General features: G+C 48.9%; 1 protein-coding gene across 2 annotated transcripts; it reads right to left on the bottom strand.

The window, feature by feature from the left end:
• Positions 1-461: 461 nt before the first annotated feature.
• On the bottom strand, positions 462-27,494 carry KATNAL2 (katanin catalytic subunit A1 like 2). Of its 2 annotated transcripts, XM_077346729.1 has the most exons (17): positions 27,323-27,445; positions 22,976-23,067; positions 20,333-20,403; positions 19,576-19,742; positions 18,515-18,551; positions 17,343-17,472; positions 15,513-15,611; positions 13,688-13,786; positions 12,249-12,326; positions 10,471-10,569; positions 9,956-10,019; positions 8,220-8,338; positions 6,144-6,235; positions 4,903-5,013; positions 3,124-3,286; positions 2,141-2,243; positions 462-1,157 (listed from the first exon to the last, which is right to left on the bottom strand). In XM_077346729.1, exons 2-17 carry the CDS (start codon positions 23,015-23,017, stop codon positions 1,018-1,020), a joined length of 1,614 nt encoding a protein of 537 aa, XP_077202844.1. In that variant the 5' UTR covers positions 23,018-23,067; positions 27,323-27,445; the 3' UTR covers positions 462-1,017. The 2 variants fall into 2 exon arrangements, with proteins under 2 accessions (XP_077202844.1, XP_077202843.1); XM_077346728.1 differs by lacking the exon at positions 22,976-23,067 and having other exon boundaries at positions 464-1,157; positions 27,323-27,494.
• Between the last annotated feature and the right edge of the window lie 396 nt (positions 27,495-27,890).

Genomic DNA, 27,890 nt, shown 5'->3' with positions numbered 1-27,890 from the left:
CTTTTCCTTACCCGAAGGAGCCTCAAAGCGGCTTACAGTCGCCTTCCCTTTCCTCTCCCCACAACAGACACCCTGTGAGGTGGGTGAGGCTGAGAGAACCATGATATTCCTGCTTTATCAGTGCCATGGTGAGCCCAAAGCCACCCAGCTGGCTGCACGTGGGGGAGTGGGGAATCAAACCCAGCTCGCCAGATTAGAAGTCCGCACTCCTAACCACGACACCAAACTGGCTCTCTTAAGGATTTGTGGGGCCCGTAACACCACAGTAGAAAGCGGTGTCACTCCCAAGTGTCCTTAAAGAGGGAAAAGGGGGGAGGAGAGGGGCTATGGCCCTGACCCATAGGGAAGTACGCACTGTGCGGGTGCCCAAGGCCCGTAGCATATATGCCATGTGCATAAACCGGCCCTGCCTGTGAGACTCTGGCATCTTCCCTCTTGAAGAGCAGAACTTTGAAGAAGCCTGCTTTGGCTTCTCCGGGAGCATCTCTCCCCAGTGACATTTCCCCCAATGGATTCTCCCCAGCGACAAGACCACAAGAAGCGCATTCCTTGTTAGAACAGTCCTGCTTGAAATCTGCTGGTTTAATAGGAGGATCCCTGAGAAGTCCTACAGAACGCCTGGCTGACAAAGCTCCTTCTCCACCCCCCAGGAAAGATGTGTAGAATTGTTAAGGAATTTGAGTTCAAATTTGGTGTGGGACAATGGCTGGATGATATGTGAACGTTAACGGCTGGGCTGAGGGGAAAATAACGGGTGCAAAGGCGTTTTCTTGCACACTTTTAAAGAAATGGAGTAACCAGCTCGAGGTTCTGTAAAGTGCGATGGGCAGCCCTCCTCCGTGGTCAAAAAGTAGCCCCTGAGAAGGGTATGGCTCATTCCATTTCCCCAGCGCCTCTTGCTTTCAAGCAGCGTGTTAGCTGAAAGTATCCGGTCACTTGGTGGTTGGACTCCACCAGGGAATCTTTCTTTTCGGATGGCTGAAGCCTTTCATGACGGTGCCGGCGTCCAAATCCGGCTCAGGCGGACTCAAATTCTCTTTGCCAGGCGGCGTATTTCTTGCTTAAATACTTCGCGGAGGGCTTGGTGTGAGTGATCACGTCCAGGAAGTCTTCCGTGGTGACGGTGTCCAGCCGGATGGCAGGTAAATTCCCGCTGTCTAAAGAAAAACAGAAGGGAACAATGACCGGATATTGGCTGTGACCCTCCTGAACGACGTGCCATCTGAACACAACAGGAAATGGATGCATAACCTGCCCGAGACTCTTGTCTGCGTGGCCTGAAGCCTAAACAAGGAATGTGTACAAATCAGGCTTTCTCGACTTTTTTAACATTGAGAAACCCCTGAAACATTCCTCAGGCTCCAAGAAACCCCAGAAGAGGCGCGATTCCACAGAATGTGGTTGGGAGGCAGAGCTGTGGACACGCCCACCCAAGGACCCTCCCCTCCTCACCCCCTCCAGGCCCATCACTGGCCACTTGATGGGGGGCATGGCCATATCACCTGATAAACTTTTGACATAGACACAGGATTTTGTGAACCCCTTGGGGTGTTTCTTGATGATCCTGGAAGGATTTCCTGAATGGGTGGGAGTTAATTAATTTTTTATAGATTTTAAAAATTTGTTAGATATTTATTGGGTCAGATGACCATACCTAGTCTTGTCAATCTGCCTGCCTTCCCAAAACAACCAAGATGGGCCTGGAAGGGGTGGGGCCCTGGGTGGGCCTGTATACAGCTATGCTTTTCATATTCTGTACAATCATGCCACTTCTAGGGTTTCTTGAAGCCCGTTCTACGCTAACCAAAATGAGTGCCTCTGTAAGGAAGGAGTGCCTGCTGCCAAGTGCAAATTGGTGTGCTCCCCACCCCCGTTAGCCAGCAATCAGTTGAGATCTCGACCCCTTTCTACCCCTCCAGAGCTAGAGGCTGAGTAGGGTTTGGGGGAGTTTTGTAGTCATTATTGCGATGTTGCTTGGTTTCTTACTGTGACTGCCATCCTTGGGAGAGGCAGGGAATAAACAAATAAATAAATCGCGTGCACCTGGAAGCTTAAGATGGATTTACCCCCATGAGGGGGCACTACGTCCCGCCTGAAAACTTCCCTAGCTGGAATACGTGAACAGTGAACGTCTCCATACCCGGCTGATGGTTTTCTAGTGCGCTGAAGATCTTCCTGACAGGGCGCATGGCTGCTTCTTTGCAGACCAGCTTGACGTCAGAGCCAGAGTAGCCTTCCATCTCCTAGCAGGGAGTCAGGGAAAAATATATATATATATATTCAAATGTGTGTATATATTTCCATCTCTAAAATCTTCCTGCTGAAAACACTTTTAAAGCAAGCCTTTTTTTGTATGCTGCTTTTCTCTACCTGACTCTCAAAGCGGCTTACAATCGCCCTCCCTTCCTCTCCCCACAACAGACACCCTGTGAGGGAGGGGAGGCTGAGAGAGCCCTGATATCACTGAAGAAGAAGAGTTGGTTCTTATATGCTGCTTTTCTCTACCCAAAGGAGTCTCAAAGCGGCTTCCAATCACCTTCCTTTCCTCTTCCCACAGCAGACGCCCTGTGAGGGAGGTGAGGCTGAGAGAGAGAGAGCTCTGAGGACCAGGACTGGCCCACAGTCACCCAGCTGGCTGCATGTGGAGGAGGAGTGGGGAATGAAACCCGCTTCTCCTGCCGCTCTTAACCATGACACCATGCTTTCCAGAGAGTTGGCAGGGCATAAAAACTATGAACTTGCCCTATACTGAATCCAATCTACTCAGACTGGCAAAAGTTCTCTGGGCTCTCTTCCACATCGCCTCCAGTCTGAGATGCTGAGATCCGGGCCTTCTGAATCTCACAGGTGCTCTTCCTCTGAGCCACTCCCCCACCCCCCCCACTACAAGAGTAGTTCAGCAGTAGAATAGGCTGCCTAAGGAGGTGGTGAGCTCCCCCTCACTGGCAGTCTTCAAGCAAAGGCTGGAGACACACTTGTCTTGGATGCTTTAGGATGCTTAGGGCTGATCCTGCGTTGAGCAGGGGGTCGGACTAGATGGCCTGTATGGCCCCTTCCAACTCTATGATTCTAAGAAGAGGCCAAGTCATCTTTGTCTGACTTCTGCCACCTGTTGCTCCTGACCTGACTGAGCGCAGCATAGTCCAAGTCCGTCCTCAGCTCCACTCCTCCGCTGTTGCTGACGGGAGGAAGCCAGTGCTGGACCATGGCCTCCCTCGCCTCTCTGCTGGGGAGGTCCACCAGGATCCTCTTCTCTAGCCGCCGCAGCATGGCGCAGTCCAGCTCCCTGGGGGAGGAAGGAGAAACCGGCTGGGCCTCTCACGTTTTTCACCCACCTTTTCTCCCAACGAGTTCAGGCAGGCTCAAGGGATCGTTAATTACTGTGACTGTGGCCTCGGGGCAACCTTGAGAAGTAGGTTAGGCTGACCGCGTGGGACTAGCTAGCCCAAGGTCCTTCAGCAAGCCTCATGGGCATTGTAGGGGCCAGAAATCGGTTCTCCCGGATCCTAGTCTGATGCACTAATCTCTTTGAAAGGGAAAAAATTCTCAGACTGTTTCTAGAAGCGTGTGCCACAATTCTGCTGAAAATTGTTACTGTTCTGTATTATGATACATTAGTTTTTAAAACATAGTTTAGATCAGGGGGTAGTCAAACTGCGTCCCTCCAGATGTCCGTGGACTACAATTCCCATGAGCCCCTGCCAGCAAACGCTGGCAGGGGCTCATGGGAATTGTAGTCCGTGGACATATGGAGGGCCGCAGTTTGACTACCCCTGGTTTAGATCTAGGGTGGCCAAACTGGCTCTCTGGATGTCCGTGGACTACAATCACCATGAGCCCCTGCTGGAGAGCCACAGTTTGGCCACTCCTGGCTTAAATGAGAATGTGCTAAGGTGGACACACAGAGGCAATAAGATGCATAATGGAATAAGTTTTAAGAACACAGCGATATTCCTCAAAGCCTGAAGAAGGTTTCAGGGGTTTCTCAACAGTGAAAGAACTGAGAACGGCCGCTTTGAAGTGTCCCTGAACTTTTCTTATTTTCCTGAAAGAAATGGCACGAATTTACTTTTTTTAAAGATCTCTTAATGGGAAGGCTGTATATACAGTCTTACAACCGCTCTGCTGCTTCGTTAGTCCGTGACCGTAATAATTGGATTGATTGATACATGACCGGCAGCCTCTTGTCAGATCAGCAAGCAAGCAAGCAAGCAAGGGGTCCGTGTAAACACAAAACCTATGAGGAGTGACTTGAAATCCTATAAGGAGGTAAGCAAACCTGCTTTTGGCCCAGAGATGCTCTAGCTGCAGGACTCCTTGCTGTTTCCATCCCTTATTTGCTTCCCTATAAAATGTCTGAAGAGCTCCTGATGGTTCGTTCCCTTCCCCCAACACAGGCCATAGACAGACGAGATATTAAAGCAAGACTGGTGGGCTTTTATCCCCAAACTTTTAAAAGTCACCTCTTAATACCAATAAAACCCAACCTTCCTATTTATAGAGCATATCTTTGCTGAGCCCTCTGAATGGCTTAAGCGCCTAAGAGCCCCGCCGCTGAAGCCCTTCTTTAGCTCAGCCTTGGTAAATAACTTGGGCGATCGAGTCAAATGCCCTCTCTTTAAATATTTGCAGCTGGCTCGCGCTGGCAGATGCCGACTTGATGTGGGGGGGGGATTAGGCCCCGCCGCGGCTCAAGCCGACAAGAAAGGCAGAAGCGAAAGGGGGAAAAAAAACTTTTAAAAGCTCCCAATTAATCTTTAAATGCTTTAACCAAACATCAAGGCTTTGGCTGGCCCACCCCTGGTATAAGTTTAAAAAAAAGACAGAGAGAAGGAGAAAATCTTTATCTGCGTTTAGAGGCTCACGCAAATGTATTCAAAACGGACTCTCCGGATCTCTTACCACGGCAGGTTGGAAGCTGCTAAAACAAAGACAAGATCATCCGATCGGGCCAGGCCGTCCATCTGCACTAATAATTCAGTTTTCATCCGCAGGCTTCCTTCGTGTTCGCCGCTACCGGGATCAGGGGCAGAGAAAAGAAATGTTATTCTTCTGCCGCGGACTGGAGCTGGTGCCTTTATTGGGATGGGAATGAGCAGGCAGGTTGAAACCAAACTGCAGCTTTGGACTCTACTTTGCCTGCTGCCCACCCTGCTTCCAAACACAATTAAGCTCCTTTTAGTGAAAACCCAAGCGTCATTTCCAAATTCACTATGATTAACTCTAGGCCAGGGCATTAATTTGACAGCGAACCCCTGCTTAAGAGGCAGAGAACAAAAGGAAGCGTCCATTTTGAGTTTTTTATCTTTGCAGATACACACTAGCTAGATGACGTGTATCCTTTTTGGTATATTATGGCCCCTGTGTGAGGCAGGATGCTGGACTAGATGGACCTCTGATCTGATCCAGCAGGGCTCTTCTGATGTTCTTCTGAAAGTCTCAGCCTCTATGCCCTGCTGTTGGCCCTCCAGACCCCTGAGAGAGACAGGATGCTGGACTAGATGGACCACTGGTCTGACCTGGCAGGATTCTTCTGATGTTCCTATGAAAGCCTCGGCGTCTCTGCCCTGTTGTTGGCCCTCCAGAGGAACTGGTTGGCCCCTGTGTGAGGCAGGATGCTGGACTTAGATGGACCATTAAATCAGTCCAGCAGAGCTCCTCTTATGCTCTTATGAAGGCCTCAGCCTCTCTTCCCTGTTGCTGGTCTGTTGCTGATCTCCAGAGGTTGGCTGCTAGACTAGATAGCCTGTATTGCCTGTGAGTACTGGCAGCTGTGGTTTCCCCGTATTCCTAAGATACACAGCCTGCTTTGGCCCAAAGGATCCCCGATATCCTCTCTCTTCCACCAAACCTCCACCTCAGACTCCTCTCCAAATATGAAACCTCACTCTCTGGCTCACTCTAAATTGCCCTTTTTAGAACTCCCTCCCTTGGAACCCTCCAAGGCCACTCCCCCTCCTCCTTCAGGAGTGCCCCCTCCCACTAGGGATTCCGAGGTCCTATAGAGTTCCCCTTGGGCTCCTATCACAATGGCCCCTCTGGTCTCATCCGGTAGCGCTCTTTCAATGCCCATTGGAGAACAGGATTCCCTTGCAGGAGAACAAACCCCCAAAGGGCTTGGAAGTCACAGAGAGCCCTTTTACCCTGGGGAGATGCCTCGTTGACTCATGACTGACTCCAGCTCATCCAGGAAGATCGTGGAGGGCGCGTGGTAGCGGGCCAGTTCAAAGAGCACCTGTACAGGGAGAAAGAGGGAACAAAATGAGTCATCTGGGGCTTCTCTCTAATGGAAGCGGAGGCACTTTTGTGAGTCACTGCTCACTGCTTCAGTAGAGAAGAGCAAGAGACCAAGGGACACAAAATCTGTGGTGGGGAGGAGCTTTCAGGAGTCTCTGCTCGCTTTTTCAGTGGAAAAGAGCCAGAGACCAAAAGCACCTTGCAGACTAACACAATTTGTGGCAGGGGAGGAGATTTCAAGAGTCATGGCTCACTTCTTCAGAGCCGGAAGTCCAGGCGCACCTTCAAAACTAACACAATTTGTGGCAGGGGAAGAGTTTTTGTGAGCCACTGATCATTTCTTCAAATACAGCTAGAATCCTAAGGACATTTGCTCAGAACACTTCTCAGCGTTTGTCTCTTATGGCCTTTCCTTGCATGCCCAGGGACTTGCTGATTGCCACTGTGCAATGGTAGGTGAATTTCCTCCAGGCCAGGCTGGATTCTGGGGATTTTTGGTGGAGGGGGGAGGACCACTTGGTCATGAAATTGGGGTCACCATGGGTGGGCAGGTAGTTGTGGACTTCCTGCATTGTGCAGAGGGTTGGACTAGATCAGGGGGAGTCAAACTGCGGCCCTCCAGATGTCCATGGACTACAATTCCCAGGAACCCCTGCCAGTGAATGCGAATGCGAATGCAGGCAGGGGCTCCTGGGAATTGTAGTCCACGGACATCTGGAGGGCCGCAGTTTGACTACCCCTGGACTAGATGATTCTGGAAGTCCCCTCCAATTCTGTGATCCAAGTCTATTTTACCAAGGTTACTCTCAAGAAAGTGTGCTCAGGATTGGCCTCTTAGTCATGTTTCTAAATGTTTCACTTATGCGCTATGCATTTTATTTTCTGCAACAGACTTTGGCTGATGCAGTGGCTCACTTCTGAATCTTGAGAGCAAAACAGTGTGTGTGCCCCAAGAATTGGGCATTTTTTTCAAAATATACCTCTTGGCACGGGGATATAAATCATAAGCCATTTCTTAAATCTGGGCGGCTTAGGAGAGGAGACAGAAAGAGCAATAGACGCAAATAATCCTTTCCTTATGGTTTAAATCTTTTCCCCTAAATCCTCCCCAAGTACATGGAGAATAATAGGATAGAAGAAAAGGATTCAATCCCGAAGCAGCCACAGAGATTAAAACATTTGCCTTCTTTTTATGACTGCTACAGCTGTAGGTTTTTAAATAAGGATTTAAGAAGGGGGGGCTGAAACGCAATTTCAGATAAAGTCGGTGAAGCTAAAATGTTCAGCATCAAAAACATAGATGATTGCTGCTGTTTTTATGTCAGGATTTTATTGCTTTTTAAAAAATACAGAGGTGGTCGGTCATAGCCTTTCTCCACAGAGTCTTCCTTGGTGGCCTCCCATTCAAGAGCCAACCCTGTTTAGCTCAGACTTACGGTGACCTCAGCCAGGGGCTTTGTAGGCAAGGGTGATGCAGAGGTGGTTGGCCATTGCCTTCCTCTGCAGAGTCTTCCTTGGTGGCCTCCCATTCTACTATCCCTGTTTAGCTTGGACTCATGGGGATCCCAGCAAGGGGCTTTCAAGGCAAGGAAGAAACAGAGGTGGTCTGTCACTGCCTTCCTCTACAGAGTCTTCCTTGGTGGCCTCCCATTTAAGGGCCGACCCTGCTTAGCTTGGACTTATGGTGACCCCAGCCAGGGGCTTTCAAGGCAAGTGAGAAGCAGAGGGGGGTTGCCATCGCCTTTCCTCTGCAGAGTCTTCCTTGGTGGCCTCCCATCCAAGTATCGTCCCTGTTTAGCTCCTGAGAGCTAAGGTGATGTGGAAGGCTTGAGACCCTGCCTGAGACCCTGGCGAGCCATCCCCAATTTGAGTAGAGAAGACGGCCCTCGATGGACCAAAAGGTCTGATTCAGTATAAGGCAGCTTGTTGGGTTCATTGGCAAACTCCCGCTAGGGCAGAAGTACCCACAGCGCAGTTCTTACCCTGACCAGCTTTTCTGAATCGCCCCTCCATTTGCTGACAATGGTGGAGGCAGAGATGTTGAAGAAGGTCGTGTTACATTCAGTGGCAACAGCCTTGGCGAGCAGCGTTTTCCCAGTACCTAGGAGGAGTAGGAAAGGAAACCTCCTCTTGACCCTTGGACTCAGAATGCCAGCAAAACACACTCCTTTAGATCGACCTTGCTCAACTTCTCTACTGTACAAAACCCCCTGATGCATTCCTCATCAGGCTTCCAGAAACCCCCGAAGGGGCGTGATCATGAAGAATAGCAACATAAAACATCTATTAGCAGAGCAGTGGTAAGAATATACACACAGCCTTCCCATTAAGAGATCTTTTTTTTTAAAGAAGTACATTTGTGGCATTAAATTCGTGCCATTTTTTTCAAGAACACTTTTAAAAGATCAGCGACACCTTAAAGCAGCTGTTCTCATTTTTTTTCACCATTGAGAAACCCCTGAAACATTCTTCAGGCTTTGGAAACCCCAGAAGGGTTGTGAGAGGGCAGAATGTGATTTGGAAGCACAGCTGTGGACGTGCCCACCCAGGGCCCCTCCCCTTCCCACCCCTTCCAGGCCCATCATTGGCCATTTGGGGAGGGAACCCTCCCCTTCCCGGCCCATCATTGGCCATTTGGGGTTCCCTCCCCTTCCAGGCCCATCATTGGGGAGGGGGGCAGGTTGACATGACCATATATGCTCATATCACCCTGTGGCGAATGAATGTTCTGAAATGGCTGCTATGGGCCTATATTTTAAAAGGGCTCCTAGGGGGTGGGAGGGCTGTAATTGCTTACATTTCCCAGGAGACTTAGGGAAGGGAGAGGGCCACCTGCCCCAATGAGGATGGAGGAAACTGGCTCCACCAGGGGGGGTAGCTCATGGGTATTTCGGCTGGGATGGAGGGGTATCTCCAGGGAACGCCAAGAGAGCAGGTGGCAGATCTCTTCTCCAGAGAGAAGGGCCCTGGTGGTTCTAGGCTGAAGGGCAGGGCCTGGCCTGGCCACAAGGGACATGGTGGGAGGCCAGAGGAGCTGCCACCCGGGAGCCTCCCCTCCTAAAGAGCAGGAGGCGGATGGGGAGACTGGGTGGCAAGTGTCCACGGGGACCTCTCTCCCTCTTCAGCAGGGAGTGTAGGGAAAGAGGTGTGTTTTGCCATCCATTTAAGTTCACGCCCACAGTGTGTATTATTTATTGCAGGTAGAACTCTCAAAGGAATCAGAAAAGAACTGTAGGGATCACAAAGGAAGACGTTTCAACCTGAAATGGAAAGCGCTCATTAAAGTCCTTGGCGATTGCTCAGAATTGAAGGGGTGACCTCTTACGGAGGTTCTCCAGAACCACAGGAAACTTATCACAGTCACACCATATTTGAGGGTGTGAATATCTCCGAGGTTCCTTTCATCCACAGACTATTGTGGATTGAAAAAGATCCCTTTTCGGGTTGAAAGTTCTTCCGAGAACACATGTGGTTTTTATTTATTAATCAAAATATTTAAACACATGTAAATACGTACGTAGTGACCTGATAGGTAGCCCTCGGGAGCCTGATACTGTCAGAGCTCAGAAGCTAAGCATATCTGAACAAAGAGCTTTAACTGTCTCTACACGCTCTACCCTGAAAACTCGCTCTCCATACTCTACCCTGAAAATCTTGTTGGCCATGAAGGTGCTAAGGGACTCAAATCTAACCCTATGCATAGCTATATGGACAGTACCTGGAGGCCCGTACAGCAGCAATCCTTTCCAGGGTGAGAGGATGCCCGTAAACAGCTGTGGATACTGAGGAAAGAGGAGAGGAAGCTTGTGAATTAGACAAAATTCCTCACCCAGTTGAGGACATTCAGTTCCTACAACTCACACTGTGTGCGACCAAAAAATAGGGAGGGGGGGAAACAACCCTGCACAGGAAAAGAAACCATCTAAATTGAGACAACCCCCCTTCCAATGAACTAAAATACAGCTAGGCATGCAGTGCTAATACTAAAGTAAATAAAAAACGTAAAATAGGATTTAATTATACATTCAAAGATGCTCAAGGATCATTTCAAACCCGGATTCCTCAGTTCTGCATATGAGTATCTCTGCACAGGCCAAGGAATGTGGTTTTGAAATAATATCTGAATGGATAATTAAGTCATATATTTTGTAAACTGGTACTGACTTCCCTCTGTCCCCACACCCTCCTCAGACCCCGTTTCTCAAGCAGCACTTTCAAAAGAGTCTTCCTTACCCTGATGGGGTAGACGACGGCTTCTTTCACTAACTGCTTGGCTGTATCCAGTCCGATAATGTCTCCCCACTTTACGTTCGGGTTATGGAGGTAAATATCCTGCAATGGATCAGTTGATCTGTTTTAAAAAACATGGCTCCTACTTCCCAGTAGAAGCTAATTTATTTTGGTTCTTCCCTTCCACCGAGGAGATCATGGTGTCATACAGCATGCTGTTTTTCCATCTGTGCCAAGCCATGCTACTAGAGCCCTCCATGTCCCCAGAACACTTGGCCACAGTGATCCATGCAATGGTCACTTCCAGACTAGACTTCTGTAACTCGCTCTACGTGGGCCTTCCCTTGTCTCAGAAATTGCAGTTGGTGCAAAATGCGGCTGCTAGGTCCTCTTGAGGTCATCTTGGGGGCCCATATCCAGCCTGTGCTGAGGCAGCTGCATTGGCTACCAATTAGCTTCTGGATCAAGTTCAAGGTTTTGGCTCTTAACTTCAAGGCCATCCACTCTTCTTCTTACATGACAGGGAATCTATGCTCGAAAGCTGAATAAATCTTTGTTGGTCTTAAAGGTGCTACTGGACTCTGATTTTATTGAATTAATACATAATAATAATCACTCTTAAAACCATTAAAACAAACAAACAAAAAAAACCCCCACATCATTAAAACAACTGAAACCAGAGCTAAAATACAATAGAATCTATGAATACTATTAAAACATTGGGCAGGAAGGCTGGATCACTGAGGGAATGCCAAATGAAAAAATAATCTGTCAAACAACCATGTGAGACCCAACAGTGAGTGAGAATGAATGGCTCTATTCATTGGCCTTCATCGTGGGCAGGTACTTTGACCTAGGTGTCCACAGGCCTTATTCAACCCCATAAGAACATACAAAAAGCCATGTTGGATCAGGCCAATGGCCCATCCAGTCCAACATAACTGTGTCACACAGTGGTCAAAACCCAGGCCCCATCAGGAGGTTCACCAGTGAGGCCAGAACTCCAGACACCCTCCCACTGTTGCCCCCCCCCCCTGCAAGCACTGAGGATACAGAGCATCCCTGCCCCAGATAGACTGCTCCATATATACCTTGGGGCTAAGAGCCACTCATGGACCTCTGCTCTAGATGCTTATCCAGTATGCCTCACTAGTTATCACAGACTAACAAAGATGTCCCAGAATAAGCTCAGATAGGGTAGACTATTCAAAGTATTTCTTTTTATACGTCTGTATGTCTGTCCATCTATCAAAGAACCCCATTTGAATGACTGGGAGTCATGCAAGAGTGGGAATTCAGTTCCGTGGGGTTCAGCCAGGTGATTATCCCACTGTGATGAAATTAATTCAAAAGAAATTCCGTCTGAACATCTGGAAGAAGTTCCTGACAGTTAGAGCAGTTCCTCAGTAGAACAGGCTTTCTCGGGAGGTGGTGGGTTCTCCATCTTTGGAGATTTTTAAACAGAGGCTGGAGAGCCATCTGACAGAGAGGCTGATTCTGTGAAGGTTTAAGGGGCTGGCAGGTGACCGTGGATGAGCGAGAGGGTTGTGAGTGTCCTGCACAGTGCAGGGGGTTGGACTAGATGACCCAGGAGGTCCCTTCGAACTCTATGAGTCTATGATTCTATGAAATGCACTTAGAAATGTGGCATTTGGTGAAGGGTGTTCCTCATGGCTGGTTTTGGGACTGAGTCAGAGACTCCTTGAAGCACAGGGTGAATTTCTCAACAAATTAGCCTCCGCGGTAACTCGTGTGGACTGGAGCAGAAGGTTCCATCCTACCCGGCTCACGACCGTGGCCAGTTCCCGCATCTCACCAGTCATCCCGATAAAGGCCCCGAGAGGTTTTAACAGCCGTTCCTATAGAGACAGAACAAAAACACTTCCGTCATTCTGCAGATTGTGTTAAAACAGGATTGTCCAGGAGAGCATTTTTGTAAAAAAAATTATAGTTGTGGCTCTCCCCACAACAGACCTCCTGTTGTGAGCCTGAGAGAGCTTTGATTGGAATGTTCTGTGAGAACAGCACTATCAGGGCTGTGACTAGCCCAAGGTCACCCAGCTGGCTGCATGTGGAGGAGCGGGGACTCAAACCCGGCTTGCTAGATTAGAAGCCACCACTCTTAATCACTATACAGCGCAGGCTCTAACCACTACACCGCACTGCTGGATATTGTAACTGCATGCAAGAAGATCTGGGAGGGAAAGGGTTAAAATTCTCTCATTGGGCTGCCCTGGGCAATGGCCCCATCCTCTCATGGGTTCCAGGCTGAGTGTTTTTAACCCTTCCTTGCCATCTCTGTTTTTCATCTTATGCAGCAGTGGTCCCCAACCTGCGGGCCGCGGCCCGGTGCCGGGCCGCAAAGGCCATGGCACCGGGCCGCGGCTCCCTCTCCCCGCCCCCCCCCCACAGTAAAAAACTTCCCAGGCTGCAAGCTTGCCGCCCGGGAAGCTTCTTACTGGGAGAGGGAATCAGGGCCGGGCCGCGCCCGTGCGGGCCGCGCCCGCGGGTGCGGTCCGATGCCCTGCCGGTCCCCAGCCTCATAAAGGTTGGGGACCACTGTTATGCAGGACCTCCTCTCTTCTTCTCTCTTACTCAGGCTTGGAGCTGCAGCAAGCTGACCTTTATGAAGTTCATTTGTTCCCAATAATTTAAACATACCTGTTGATATGCTTCTAATTTTTGCAAGTAAAATTTCTTTCTCTAGTTAGCATTGGAGTCAGATCGCCTTTGCAATTTGTTTGAACAGTATTTGCCCTTTTAACTGGGATAAGTGGAAGATCGGGGATACTGCATAAACCTTCTGAGCTTCCAAGGCAATTTGATTGTTTGTTTGTTTTTTACATTTAATATAACAAAACCAACTCCTACCACCCCTTTCTCCATTCAAAGTGCAGCCCTTGTGAAAACTTAGTTGTTGATGAGGTCTCATCCACTGATACTTCTTTATCCCCCCAGCTCCTGCCTGCACTCATTTTCTACCTCTTCAAAAACCTCATCTTTGCTACTCGAGTTAATTAAATCAAGCAAATTCATGCTTATTTCCCTGCCGTTCTTACTATAATAATCTCGGTTTCCTGGCAGCAGAAGAATACAGATGATTTTCTTTTTTTGTGCAGAAAACCAACCACACATTAGACTGTTATTTCCATTGAGGTTTTCTACTTGTGGAATTAAGTCTCAAATTTAATTCCAGCAGAAGGAAAGACTTGTCACTCACCGAAGGGTCGGGATTGCAGTTCAGGCTGTGCAACGCAATTTCACTGGATGCTCCTTTGATTGCGTCTTGGATCATCCCACGGAAATCGATGATCTGACCCTGAGGGGGACGGAAGCTGAGCTTGTTAAGAGAGGGATAAGCATCAGGTCTCAACCTCCCTCCCCCACAGGACTTGAACCCAGATCCCTTGAACCTAGATCTAAACCTGACTCCCTCCTGTCACAAAATACTGGCTCCCACAGGGAAATAAAGGGCAACAAGACAGACAAACAACTAGGCCAGGAAAAGATATATGATAAGGTGTGGGTTAAGGGTCATCCATAGCTCAGGGGTGGCCAAACTGTAGCTCTCCAGATATCCACGGACTACAATCCCATGAGGCCCTGCCAGCACCATGCTGGCAGGGCCTATGGGAATTGTAGTCCATGGACATCTAGAAGGCTAGAGTTTGGCCACTTCTTATGGCAAAAACAATGAATTTGTGACCTCCAAAACAGCCACGTTCTGGACTTGGCAAGCTGAGGGCCATGGCTTCCTCAGGTGAGTCAATCCATCCTATCTCAGATTTTCCTCTTTTCCCACTGGCCTTCTTTGTCTTTTCCATCATGTGACCAAAGTATGACAGGCATCTCAGCTTCTAGGGAGAATTCCAGCTCAAATGTGGCTAGGACCGCCCTGTAGAAGTTTCCTCTTAAGGTTGGGTCCCTGGTCCATGCAAGGGTCTCCTTCTCTGCTCCACGTCCTCACCTTGCCCACTGACACAGCAGAAGACTGGACTGGCAGAGACTTTAAGAAGGGGAGATGTCTTAGAATCCTCTCCCACCCAAACCATTGCTAAGACAGGGGTCTCCTACATGGACCCATGGTACCCCCCCCCAAAAAAAACCCTTTTCTGGTGCTCACCGACTGCTTTGAGAAAGTGGGTGGGGCCATGAATGGCAAATGTCCAACAGATCTTTTGACTGGCCAGGGGAGACCTGATTGGATGGGCAGTATTGTGCTTATTCTCTCACTCCCTCTTTGCCAGAGCATTTTTAAAAATTCTCCTGCTCCGCTGTACTTAGGTTTCCTACATGTGCCTAGGGTTGAAAGGTTCCCTCTGGACACTAATGGGGGAAGGGGGGTTGTAGGATTGCCAGATCCTGGTTTGGAACCCCCGGGAAATTTGGGGCTAGAGCCTGGGGAGGACAGGGACCTCAGTGGGGGACAATGCCCTAGAGCAGTGGTCCCCAACCTTTCTGAGGCTGGGGATCGGCAGGGCATCGGGCCGCTCCTGTGCGGGCCACGCCCACGCATCCGGCCGCGCCTGCACGGGCCGCGCCCGCACAATGCGCGGCCCGGCCCTGATTTCCTCTCCCCGCCCTTCCTCAGTAAGAAGCTTCCCAGGCCGCAAGCTTGCTGCCTGGGAAGTTTTTTACTGCGGGGGGGGGGGCGGGGAGAGGGAGCCACGGCCTGGCGCCATGGCCTTCGTGGCCCGGCACCGGGCCGTGGCCCGCAGGTTGGGGACCACTGCCCTAGAGTCCACCCTCCGAAGCAGCCATTTTCTCCAGGGGAACTGATCCGTCATTTGCAGAGGGAGTGTAATTCCAGAGGATCCCCAGCTCCCATCTGGAGGTTGGCATCTCTCTGGCGGACAGCCATTTTCTGTTTGCTTCTGCCTCCTGCGGCAGCCATTTTGTGACTGCACCCATCACCTGGTGTCAGACATTCACTGTAAATGATGCAAAAAATCAGGGCCTTCGTGATATCAGCTCCACCCCGGCCCCTGCTTCAGATTCCCAAAATCTCACGTGACGTGTTTTGTGCATGCAAGGTTCCCACTGACCCTTCTTGGATGAGTGCTTTCACCGCCGCCTCCTTTGTGGATTGCAGACACATTTAAACCAAAGTCGGACTGCACACAGCCTAAGACACCGTCATTATCCTAGAGGAAAAAAGAAAAACACTTGAAATTGCAGTTGGGGGCTTTTGCTGAAAGTGTGGCCCTCTGACTGTACTAAGAAGATATCTTCAGGGCAGGTATCAAGGCACTAGCAGAATGCTTTGAGTTTTTGGCCATAAAGACTTTCCAGAGGACGGGGAGCAGTTTGAAAAGTGATTTTGACTCTTGCGTGTCTACTGAAATATATACTGAAGAAAAACAGAGTTGAAACAAGCTCGTCTATTTGGCTACTGTTGAGTGTATGTCATAGTCCCACTGTCTGCCACATTGGTTAGACCTCACCGGGAGACCTATGTGCAGTTCTGGAGGAGAGCAACAAGGATGATCCAGAGCCTGGGAACCAAATCCTAGAAGGAAAGGATGAGGGGAATTTTTAGCCTAGAGAAGAGGAGGTTGAGAGGAAACAGGATGGACCTCTTGATGGTTTTCTTAAAGTACTTGAAAGGTTGTCACTTAGAGGAGGGCAGGGAGCGGTAATTGGTGGCAACAAAGGATAGGAACTGCAGTAATGGCTTTAAACTATGTGTAGAACTGTACCAGCTCGATATCAGGGGGGGGGGGGAAATTTCACAGTCAGAATAGTTCAACAGGGGAATGGGCTGCCTGAGGCGGTGGTGAGCTCCCCTTCACTGGCGGTCTTCAAGCAGTGGCTGGACAGATACTTCTCATGGCTGCTTGAGGCTGATCCTGCATTGAGCAGGGGGCTGGACTAGATGGCCTGAATGGCCCCTTCCAATTCTATGGTTCTGTGATTCAAAGTGGAGCCAATTTCATTTTTTGTTGGATCATTGTCAAGCTTAGAGAGCTGACTACAACGGTTGACTTTGTGCCCATTCTATTATTGTTCAATTCTTTTAATGGGGTTTTATTGTATTGTGGGGTTTTATTGTGTAGCCCGCCACGAGACGGCTTGCCGAAATTGGTGGGGAACTAATCTAATAATGATAATTAATAATACTGTGGACTGCTAACAAGGACATAGAAGATTAAAAAAACAAAGAACACTCCCTTCAAGTGATTTATTACTGCTTAAAGAGCACAACTTAATAGTTTCATATTGAACACCCTGCATGGGTTCTTTGACATTTGGAATTCCGAAATGACAGGGTGGGCACAGCCACAAAATGGCCACTGTAGAACAGTGGTCCTCAACCTTTTTGAGGCTGGGGAACGGCAAGGTGACTGTGGCCGCGCATGCACGCATGCCCCATGCGGGGCCGAAATCTCACATGCGCGTGCATGTGCGCATGTGCAAAAGTGCCGCACATGCGCGATGCGCAGGCGCGGCCCTGATTCCCTCTCCCCCCCTCCCGCAGTAAGAAGCTTCCGGGGCCGCTTCCGGGGCGGGGAGAGGGGGCCGCGGCCCGGCACCAAAGCCTTTGCGGCCCGCCAACGGGCCGCAGCCCGCAGGTTGGGGACCAATGCTGTAGAAGATGGATCCAGCCACATAATGGCCGCCAGAGAAGGTGGAGCCAGCCACAAAATGATCCTAGTGCTGCTGCCAAAGTCATCAGCGCAGCCAATCAAATCCCTGACATCTGCTCAAAAGCCTTGCTACCTGACCCCACCCATTTCCTAAAAACACTTGCCAGGTACCAGGAAGGAGTCAGCGCCCTGGCGCCCAGGAGCACCACGTTGAGGGCCTCCATTACAACTACTTCATTCTACTGCCTTTGTGACACTGAATAAACATTTCTGCTGCTCATGGGCCACCTGTTTTGGGCTGTCCTTGCTAGACAGCTTGGCTTCAGCTGCCCGGTTTGATGAAGATTTCGATGCTGGCCTCTGCGCGGCCTGGTGTGGGCTGATCTTCGGAAGGTTGCGGTACGTGCTGCTGACTGCCCTAAGACAAGGACATAAGAACATAACAAAAGCCATGCTGGATCAGGCCAATGGCCTATCTAGTCTGACACGCTGTGTCACACGGTGGCCAATACCTAGGTGTCATCAGAAGGATCACCAGCAGAGCCAGAACTCCAGAAGCCCTCCCACTATGCCCCCCCCCACACACACCAAGAATGCAGAGCCTCACTGCCCGAGACAGAGTATCCCCTCAATATCTTGTGGCTAAGAGCCACTCACAGACTTCTGCTCTCAAGAATATAAGGCATGTTGGATCAGGCCAGCACTCTGTGTCACATAGTAGACAAAACCCAGGTGCTGTCAAGAAGTCCACCAATGGGGCAAGAACTCCAGAAGTCCCCCACTGTTGCCCCCCAAGTACCAAGAATGCAGAGCATCACTGCCAAAAATGGACTGTTCCATCTATACCTTAGGGCTAAAAGCTTTGCTCCTTAAGTTCCTCCAACCCCTTTTTGAAGCTGTCTATGCCTGTAGCCACCACCACTTCTTGCATTAGTGAATCTCACATGCTATTTATTTAATTAATTAATTCATTCATTCATTCATTTATATACCGCCCTCCCCTAAGGCTCAGGGCAATTCACATGGAACGAAAACAAGAACAATGCATCCAACAGATTTCCCGCCATCTGTCCTAAGCTCACTAATTTCATTGAGTGTCCAGGAGTTCTTGCATTATGCGTGATTTTGTAAACCCCTGTTCTGCCACCTCTCAGTCATCAGTTCTCCAAGCTCCGGGGAGGCCTAACCTCTTCAACTTTTCTTCCAGGACAGAGGTTGGCGTGTGGCTCCAGGAAACCCAGGTTCGAATCCCAGCTTTGCCACGGAAGCCAACTGGGCGACTGACCTCAGGCCAATCACACCCTCGCCGCCTGACCCACCTCGCAGGGTGATTGTGAGAGCGAAAGGGAGGATTGGAGAACAATGTTAGCTGCTTTGGGTCCACCCTGGGGGGGAAAGGCAGGGTACGAGAGAATGAATGGAACTGTGCCATGCAAAATAACAGAGGAAATTTCCCTTACCTTTTTATTTTGCTCCCTTTGGTTGACTTATTGTCTGCTGCAGAGAAAAAAGAAAAATGATCTGAGAAAGGGCCTGTGGCCATCATGACATCCTCTGGCCGAGAATTCCATACTGGAATCACTCTCTGTGTAAAGGGATCTTTCCTCTCGTCCTTCCTGAGCCTACTGCCCATCAGCTTCAAATCCAATAGCTCATTGAAGACCAACCAGGTTTTTGAGGGCATAAAGCTTTCAAGAGTCAAAGCTCTCTCTGTCCTCTTTTGTCCTCTGAGAGCCAGTTTGGTGCAGTTCTTAGGAGTGCGGACTTCTATGCTGGCATGCCGGGTTCGATTCTGCACTCCCCCACATGCAACCGGCTGGGTGACCTTGGGCTAGTCACAGCACTGATAAAACTGTTCTGACCGAGCAGTGATATCAGGACTCTCTCAGCCTCACCCACCCCACAGGGGGTCTGTTGTGGGGAGAGGAAAGGGAAGGTGACTATAAGCTGCCTTGAGCCTCGTTCGGGTAGAGAAAAGCGGCATATAAGAACCAGCTCTTCTTCAGTAATCTCAGGGCTCTCTCAGCCTCACCCACCTCACAGGGCGTCTGTTGTGGGGAGAGGAAAGGGAAGGCGACTATAAACCGCTTTGAGACTCCTTCATGTAGAGAAAAGTGGCATCTAAGAACCAGCTCTTCTTCTTCTTCTTCAGGAATCTCAGGGCTCTCTCAGCCTCACCCACCTCACAGGGTGTCTGTTGTGGGGAGGGGAAAGGGAAGGTGAATGTAAGCCGCCTTGAGCCTCATTCGGGTAGGGAAAAGCGGCATATAAGAACCAACTCTTCTTCTTCTTGTACCTGACAGCTTGGAGAACCAGCTTGGTGTCATGATTACATGTGCTGACTTCTAATCTGGAGAGCCAGGTTTGAGTCCTCACTTCTCTTCCACATGCAGCCACCCAGGTGACCTTGGGACAGTCTCAGTTCTCTCAGAGCTCTCTCAGCCCCACCTAAAGCTTTCTTGTGACAGCTGCATTTTTAAAAAGTACACCCTGCAGGGTGAGGGGGAGCAGAGCCACGTACCAGCGTTTAAGGCTTTTTTGGTAATCTTGGGGTACTTTTGGAACTTCACATAGTAGTAGCTTTCGTATTCCATGAGGATCGTCTCCAGATCAACGTTGTCGCACACTTGGAAGCCGCGCAGGCCCAGCTTTGTCTCTTGCTCCAGTGTGTTTGCGGCGTCGGTGTACCTGGCAATGACAGTTCGGGAAATGTCAAGACTTGGTTGTCACGGCCACTGAGGGAAAAGGCAAGAGTTTGAGAGTTTAATATTATTGATACAAAAAGAGAGAGGGAAAGAGCAAGAATGTGGTGCTAGAGCCGAAGCAATCAGGTATGTTGCTGTCTTGAGGATTGTCGGCTGTAATGTGCTAGCATTAGGGATGGGATATTCAGCTTGGCCACCTCATGAGAAGGAAGGAGAAGAGCCTGATGCTGGGAGCGATTGAGGGCAAAAGAAGAAGGGGACGCCAGAGAATGAGGTGGCTGGATGGAGTCACTGAAGCAGTCGGTGCAAAGTTAAATGGACTCCGGGGAATGGTAGAGGACAGGAAGGCCTGGAGGATCATTGTCCATGGGGTCGCGATGGGTCAGACATGACTTCGCATCGAACAACATAACAATTCAGCTCGGATAAGTCCAAAAATACGCGAATCAATGCCGATTAATATAGTTTTAAGGCTTATCTAAGTCAAACATCTCATCAGTTTAAATCAGCCGAATCAGAGAAGGAGAGAGAGAATAACAACAATATATATAATTTGTTAATCAGAACACATACCCTTCTTCGGTGAGATAATGTAATATCAGAATGAGAAGGTTTTTTCGCCGGGCTTCTGATCGCATCTCTTCCTGCGAAAAAAAGGGGATGTTTTAGAATGAGAACCACTTGTTTGGTGGCAGTATTCCCAGTTTTAAAACAGACATTCCTTGGGAATAATAGTTCTGATTCCCCCCTCTCTCTGTATAAAAGCCCCAGTGCCACAGAACTCTTGAGAGCATGCTATAAAGTCACCCTTGTGAAATCAGAATCAGATTCTGCACAATGGCTCTCCCGGGACTAACTGAAAAAGAGATTCCAAACAAAATGAATTACCTGGGAAGTCTGTCAAGTCATAGAGCCAAACTCAGAAGCCACGGTCAAACATGGATTTAGTGCAGTGCTTCAGTGCTATACTTTGAATGCAGAGCCAAATGTGGATTTATACTTGGCTTTTCGTGGGAATTTGTTTTTGCATTATTGATTATTGTGGGGTTCGTGTTTCAGCCCATTCCAATAACAGGGCAAAGAGACTGAAGCCTTCATAAGAAGAGTCCTGCTGGATCAGACCAGAGGTCGATCTAGTCCAGCTCCTCTCTCACACACTGGATGACTAGTTCCTCTGGAGGGCCAACAACAGGGCAGAGAGGCCGAGGTCTTCACAAGAACATCAGAAGAGCCCTGCTGGATCAGACCAATGGTTCATCTAGTCCAGCATCCCGTCTCACAGAGGGGCCAACCAGTTTCTCTGGACTGCTAACAACCAGGCATAGAGGCCAAAGCCTTCACACAAACACCAGAAGAGCCCTGCATGATATATATATGTCAAACATTTATTGGATAATATGGCCGTATATATAGTCATGTTGACCCACCTCCCCTCCAAAATGGCCAATGATGGGCTTGGAGGGGGTGGGAAGGGGAGGAGACCCAGGTGGGTGTGTCCATAGCTTGGCTCCCCAATCCTGTTCTGCACCATCGTGCCACTTCTGGGGTTTCTGGAAGCCTGAAGAACGTTTCAGGAGTTTCTCAATGGTAAAAAGGTTGAGACAGACAGCACCTGATTTTTTTCAAAGGCAAGAGAGCTCCATCTAGTGGTACAAGAAGAAAAGCTACTCTTCGCTCCAATTGAATTTTTGAACCGCTCTTTCATGGACTAACACCACAATTGGTGAGCGTAAAAGCCGGGGCGCTCTTATGTGCACTGCAACAGAACTGTTGTCAAAACATAAAGCGAGCAGAGACGACCGTCAGCATTCACTGGCAGGGGCTCATGGGAATTGTAGTCTCTGGACATCTGGAGGGCCCCAGTTTGACTACCCCTGCCTTAAAATCAGACATGAAACAAGGATGTATGCCTTCCATTTCACTTCGTAAGGTCAAAGACAGGCCCCAACATAGCCTTACATTGTACAAGAGGGGGGGCTGTGGCTCAGTGGAAGCGCCTCTGCTTGGCATGCAGAAGGTCCCAGGTTCAATCCCTACCACCTCTGTTTTAAAGAACCAGGCAGTACGTTATACGAAAGTCCTCTGCCTGAGACCCTGGATAGCGCCTGCCGGTCAGAGTAGAGAATACTGAACCGGATGGACCGATAATCTGATAATGTACAAATTAGGTTCATGTGTTCATGTGCGCCAACCCCACTTTTCACTCTTAACCCTATTCTTTGTTCATATTGTTTGGGTGGAGCTCCTCCACCAGGCATTTGGCTGAGGTCAACCCGAGCCATCACTTCCCAAGGGCTCTCCTCCTGAGTCCCCTCCTATGGCACCCACCATAACTCCTCCTGAGCCCCCTCCTATGGCACCCACCATAACTCCTCCTGAGCCCCCTCCTATGGCATCCACCATTTCCACAGAAAAATGTGGAAAACGTTAAATTAACTCATACTGATAGCCCAGTGGGTTGGGCGGAGTTACAGTGGGTGCCATAGGAGGGGGCTCAGGAGGAGGGCTCTTGGGAAGCGATGGCTCAGGTTAGAATCTATGATTCTATGTATTGTGAGTGCTTGGGAGACCACAGGCTCCTGGAGCTCTGGGCCACCTGGTGGACCTCCTGATGACATCTAAGCTTTGGCCACTGTGTGACTAAGAGTGTCGGACTGAGAGGGCCACTGGCCTGATCCACTATGTCTTCTCTTATGTTCATAAAACGGCAATGTCACTTCTTGGGATCTCTGGTCCTCCAGAAGCAGCTTTGTGCAGAGGTCAGTGGTCTGCAGTGCAAGGGGGGGAGGTAGGAATATTCCATTTGGCCCTTAGGAAACTTAATCTGAATCTAACCCATTACTGAACCGGTTTACATCTTGCTTGGCCAATGCTCCGCCCCCCACTCCTCCTTCCCTTCCAAGCTCCAACCCTTCCTGCTCTCCAGTCATTGCTGAACATACCACACTTCAGCAACAACAGCAACGACAACAAAAGCCGTGAATTCAGGATAAATTATGCAGATGAGGGCTACTCGCCTCAATTTGCATGAATCCAATAGTCTGTTCCGAGCGCAACATTCAGACTTTGCTCGCCATTAGAGCTGCCAAATACAACCATCGTTGGTGGTTGCTGCGGGAGGGGGCCAGATCTTGCACATGTGCAATCACGTAGACGCACTTAACGAGCAAAACATTACTTAAAATTCAGTTTAGGTTTATAGTGATTTACGCTCACAGCTTTAATTGGTATGTAGAACGCCAGCATCTTTACATCCATTGGTATTTCAATAGACGTTTAAGTGTTTAAAGTTTAATAAGCTCCCATTCCTAGAACAAAAAAAAAATGGGTGTAATTAAATTTTCAATTACTATAAGGGTTTTTTGGTCCATACAATTAATAAAAGCTTAAGGCACTTAAACAGGAGCTAGTTTCAGAAGCCTGAAAGCGCTTCCCCTAATTATCTTCTATGCTTACAGAGTGCATTAGTCATTTCTTAAAATGCCACACACTGTTTCCTTTTGCAGCTGCCCAAAGATGAATTAGTGGGCAATCAAGGTTTAATATGGCTGCCCCGTAATTCCTCAAGGTTTCCTCCCCACCAAAAGGTGCTGATGTTGCTCTGCCCACTTTAATGAAGCCGGGGCAATCAACCTGTATTTGCACGGCATCATCGCGATGCCTGGACAATTTGGCAGGCCTTCGTGTGCAAAAGGGCATATTAATCCAATTAAATACTCGACCAGTGAGCCCAAGTAAACGAGTGTCGCACCAAGGGGGTCAACGTGGGTCAGCTGTACGGCCACCAAAAGGTTCGCAGGCTCCTTTTGTTCAAGGGAGGCAGGCAAAAACTTTTCTAGTGGATGGTGCTCCCGTTGGCTCATTCACCGACAAATGCATGCTAAACTGTTGGTCTATCAAGATACATTGAAAGCCATTTGCAGACTGGGCCCAGTGTATCTGAGGGACCATTAGTCTGCCTGTGTCCCACAGAGAGCTCTTTGTTCATCAAAAACCAACAGGCTGGTGGTCCCTAGCCCGAGGGAAGTCCACCTGACCTCAACCAGGGCCTTCTCGATCCTGGCCCCTGCCTGGTGGAATAAGCTTCTGGAGGAACTGTGGGCCCTACAGAAGCTTCCACAGTTCCAAAGAGCCTGCGAATCGGGGCTCTTCCACCAGGCATTTGGTTGGGGCTGATGAGTTGGAAAAGGGCCCTCCCCTGCAGAGCGTCGACCCAAATGGCAAAGACCGACAGCAACAGTGTTTAAGTGTTTTTAATGTTGTTGTTTTAATGGGCTGTGGTTAATTGTTGTAAATTGCCCGGCAGCAGCTGAGCCGAAAGGGGCAGTCATACAAATCATCAAATCAAATAAATCAAAACAAACAAATCAAAATAAAGTATGTTGCATCCAATTATGAACGTGTATATTACACACACACACACAAACATTTCAACCCATGTACCTTGGGGTTAAATTTCGGCTGCGTGCGCTTGTTACATGCCATCAAACTGCCTTTGATTTTCAGCAACCCTGTGAAAGAATGACCTCCAGTGCATCCCATTGTTAACAGACTGGCTCAGGTCTTGCAAACTGAAGGCTATGGCTCCCTTATGTGAGTCAATCCCATCTCTGGTTGGCTCCACCTCTTAGAATCATAGAGTTGGAAGGGGCCATACAGGCCATCTAGTCCAACCCCCCGCTCAACGCAGGATCAGCCCATAGCATCCTAAAGCATCCAAGAAAAGTGTGTATCCAACCTTTGCTTGAAGACTGCCAGTGATGGGGAGCTCACCACCCCCTTAGGCAGCCTATTCCACTGCTGAACTACTCTGACTGTGAAAATTTTTTTCCTGATATTTGGCCTATATCGTTGTACTTGTAGTTTAAATCCATTACTGCGTGTCCTTTCCTCTGCAGCCAACGGAAACAGCATCCTGCCCTCCCCCAAGTGACAACCTTTCAAATACTTAAAGAGGGCTATCATGTCCCCTCTCCACCTCCTTTTCTCCAGGCTGAACATTCCCAAGTCCCTCAACCTATCTTCATAGGGCCTTGGCCCCAGATCATCCTCGTCGCTCTCCTCTGTACCCTTTCAATTTTATCTACGTCCTTCTTGAAGTGAGGCCTCCAGAACTGCACACAGTACTCCAGGTGTGGTCTGACCAGTGCCGTATACTTCTCCTACTGCCTTCAGATCTTCCTAGCATCCTTGTCTTTTTCGGTGACTCTGGGATCTTCATGGAAACATTAAGCTGACTGGTACATAATGAATCAAGAAAAGTCAGTGGCCCTTTAAAAATGAACAATATTTATTTCAATATGAACTTCCACAGGTCAGAGCCCACTGCCTCAGACAGATTTGTTATGGAAAATTTTACTGGGGATTTTTCCCCAAGAAAGAGCTATGGCTTGGCATGAATTACACTCTTGAAACATTCAGGTGTAAATCTTAATGTAAAAAAAGGGGCTGCTGTGGGGAAGGCTAAGAGATGGGAATGATTCTGAGGCAGCTGCCAACTGGCCTCTCCTACAGATTCTGCTTTGATGTGCCATTAAATGAAAAATTACCCAAACTAGCATGTTCTGTTTAATTAGGGCCAGCTAGCTTCCAGTCCAGTTGTTATTGATAGGTGTGAAGTCGTGTCTGACCCATCGCAACCCCATGGACAATGATCCTCCAGGCCTTCCTGTCCTCTAACATTCCCCAGAGTCCATTTAAGTTTGCACCAGCTGCTTCAGTAACTCCATCCAGCCACCTCATTCTCTGTCGTCCCCTTCTTCTTTTGCCCTCAATCGCTCCCAGCATTAGGCTCTTCTCCAGGGAGTCCTTCCTTCTCATGAGGTGGCCAAAGTATTTGAGTTTCATCTTCAGGATCTGGCCTTCTAAGGAGCAGTCAGGGCTGATCTCCTCTAGGACTGACCGGTTTGTTTGCCTTGCAGTCCAAGGGACTCGCAAGAGTCTTCTCCAGCACCAGAGTTCAAAAGCCACAATTCTTTGACGCTCTGCCTTCCTTATGGTCCAACTTTTACAGCCATACATTGCAACTGGGAAGACCATAGCCTTGACGAGACGCACTTTAGTTGGCAGGGTGATGTCTCTGCTTTGTAGGATGCCGTCTAGATTTGCCATAGCTTTCCTCCCCAGGATGAAGCATCTTTTAATTTCTTTGCTGCAGTCCCCATGTGCAGTGATCTTGGAGCCCAGGAAAATAAAATCTGTCACTACCTCAATTTCTTCCGCAGGAATTGAGAGGGCCAGATGCCATGACTCCGGGGAATGGTAGAGGAAAGGAAGGCCTCGAGGATCATTGTCCATTGGATCTCGATGGGGCGGATACGACTTCGCACCTAACAACAACAACCACCAACCATCCTGGCTGCCACAATAAGGAAATTAACTAGAATTTTATTTTTACAAGGAGCATTCACAAATAAATTAAGTACAACTAGTTGAACTGAAGGCACTAAGTTCTGTTTTGTAATTTTTCCCATTTCTATATAATATTTTCCCACATAACCTTGTTATTGCAGGACACTCCCACTCTCTCTTCTTCTTCAAGAGTACTTTGACTCTCAAAAGCTTATACCCTAAAAATCTTGATGGTCTTTAAGATACTACTGGACTGAAATGTAGCTTTTCTACTGCATGCCAACACAGCAACCCTCTGAAACTCATTTGCAAACTAAAACAGTTCCGCAGGGCCTGGAAAAGGGAGTTCTTCCACCAGGCATTTGGTTGAGGTCAACAAGAACCAGCAACACCCATTGGGCTCCTGAACCTCCCCTCCCAGGAATCCATGGACCTGTTATTGTTGTTGTATTCGGTTTGTATTGTTGTAGTAGTCTATTTGACACAAAAAACAAATTAAATGTATTGTTCATTACATTCCACGTGAACCACCCTGAGCCTCAGTGGAGGGTAGTATACAATTGCAATAAATAAATAAATGAAATAAATTCTATAAACATTAAGCTGCCTTCCACTGAATCAGACCCTTGGTCCATCAAGGTCAGTATTGTGTACTCAGACTGCTAACCGCTTTCCAGGGTCTTAAGCAAAGATCTTTCACATCATCTGCTTCCTGGTCAGTTTAACTGGAGATGCCAGGGACAGAACCTGGGACCTTCTGCATACTAAGCAGATGCTCTGCCCTTGGCAATTCAAGTGGCTGCCACTGGAAATGAAAGGGCTGAAGGAAGAGAGAGCATGAGCTCTCCTTGCGAGCCATTTGTTTTTTTCCCGAAATTCAATACTTGCACCCAGATGCTGCACCCATAATGAGATCGCATTTTGAGTAAAGGGATTCACATTAAGGAACAAGCATTAGTAAAGCGAAGGAGACCCCACAGTCCTCATTATAGCGTAATCTTGTGGAAAAAACTAGACTGCAAACTTTTAATTCTTTTAAAAAGATGTTACAGAGACAAGCGCAAAGTCAGCTAACTCAATCGAGCAACGCATGTACGCATGCGCGGACGGGTAGGAGGAAGTCCGAGCCCCCTTAGCGCATGCGTACCAGCGGCCGTGGCTTTGGTTACCATAGTAACGGAAGTAACACAACCCGGCTTCGCTATCACTCACCGCCTCCCTGACTTGATAAGTAGTTTTCAGCGTTTGGTAACTTAGCTCCATTTGTGTGGCGAGGCCTCCGCCCAAGACCCGCTTCGCCCTCCCTCCCAGGCCGCTCGCCTTCAGCTGAAGAAAGCCGCCGCAGAAGAGGCTCACGGCTATTTTCTCGATGTACAAAGCGGACCAATCAGCATCCCTCAAATGGCACAGGTTAGCCAATAGGAGACTACTCCTCGTAAGGAGGCGGGATGAAGAACTAGCCAATGGAGTAACGGGGATACTTGACCAATCACGCGCGGGTGAAATGAAGGGCGGGAACAAAAGGTGTCAGTCTAGCCAATCAGATCACAGGTCTGGGGTTTTACTTTCCCCGTCCTGCTTGGTTATGAAAGACTTGGATGACCCCGGGAGCTTCTGTGTATGTCGGCTGAGGAGACTCTCTGGCGGCGCGTGGCCAAGCTGCGGCTTGCCAAGTATCCGTGAACTACAATTCCCATGAGGCCGTACTAGCACATGCTGACAGAGCCTCATGGGAATTGTAGTATATGGACATCTGGAGAACCTAATTTCAGTTCTCTTC

Source organism: Paroedura picta, chromosome 7 (assembly GCF_049243985.1).
Source record: "Paroedura picta isolate Pp20150507F chromosome 7, Ppicta_v3.0, whole genome shotgun sequence".
Taxonomy (NCBI): Eukaryota; Metazoa; Chordata; class Lepidosauria; order Squamata; family Gekkonidae; genus Paroedura; species Paroedura picta.
The sequence above is the reverse complement of the archived record's forward strand: the minus strand, read 5'-3'. Positions and strand labels throughout refer to the sequence as shown.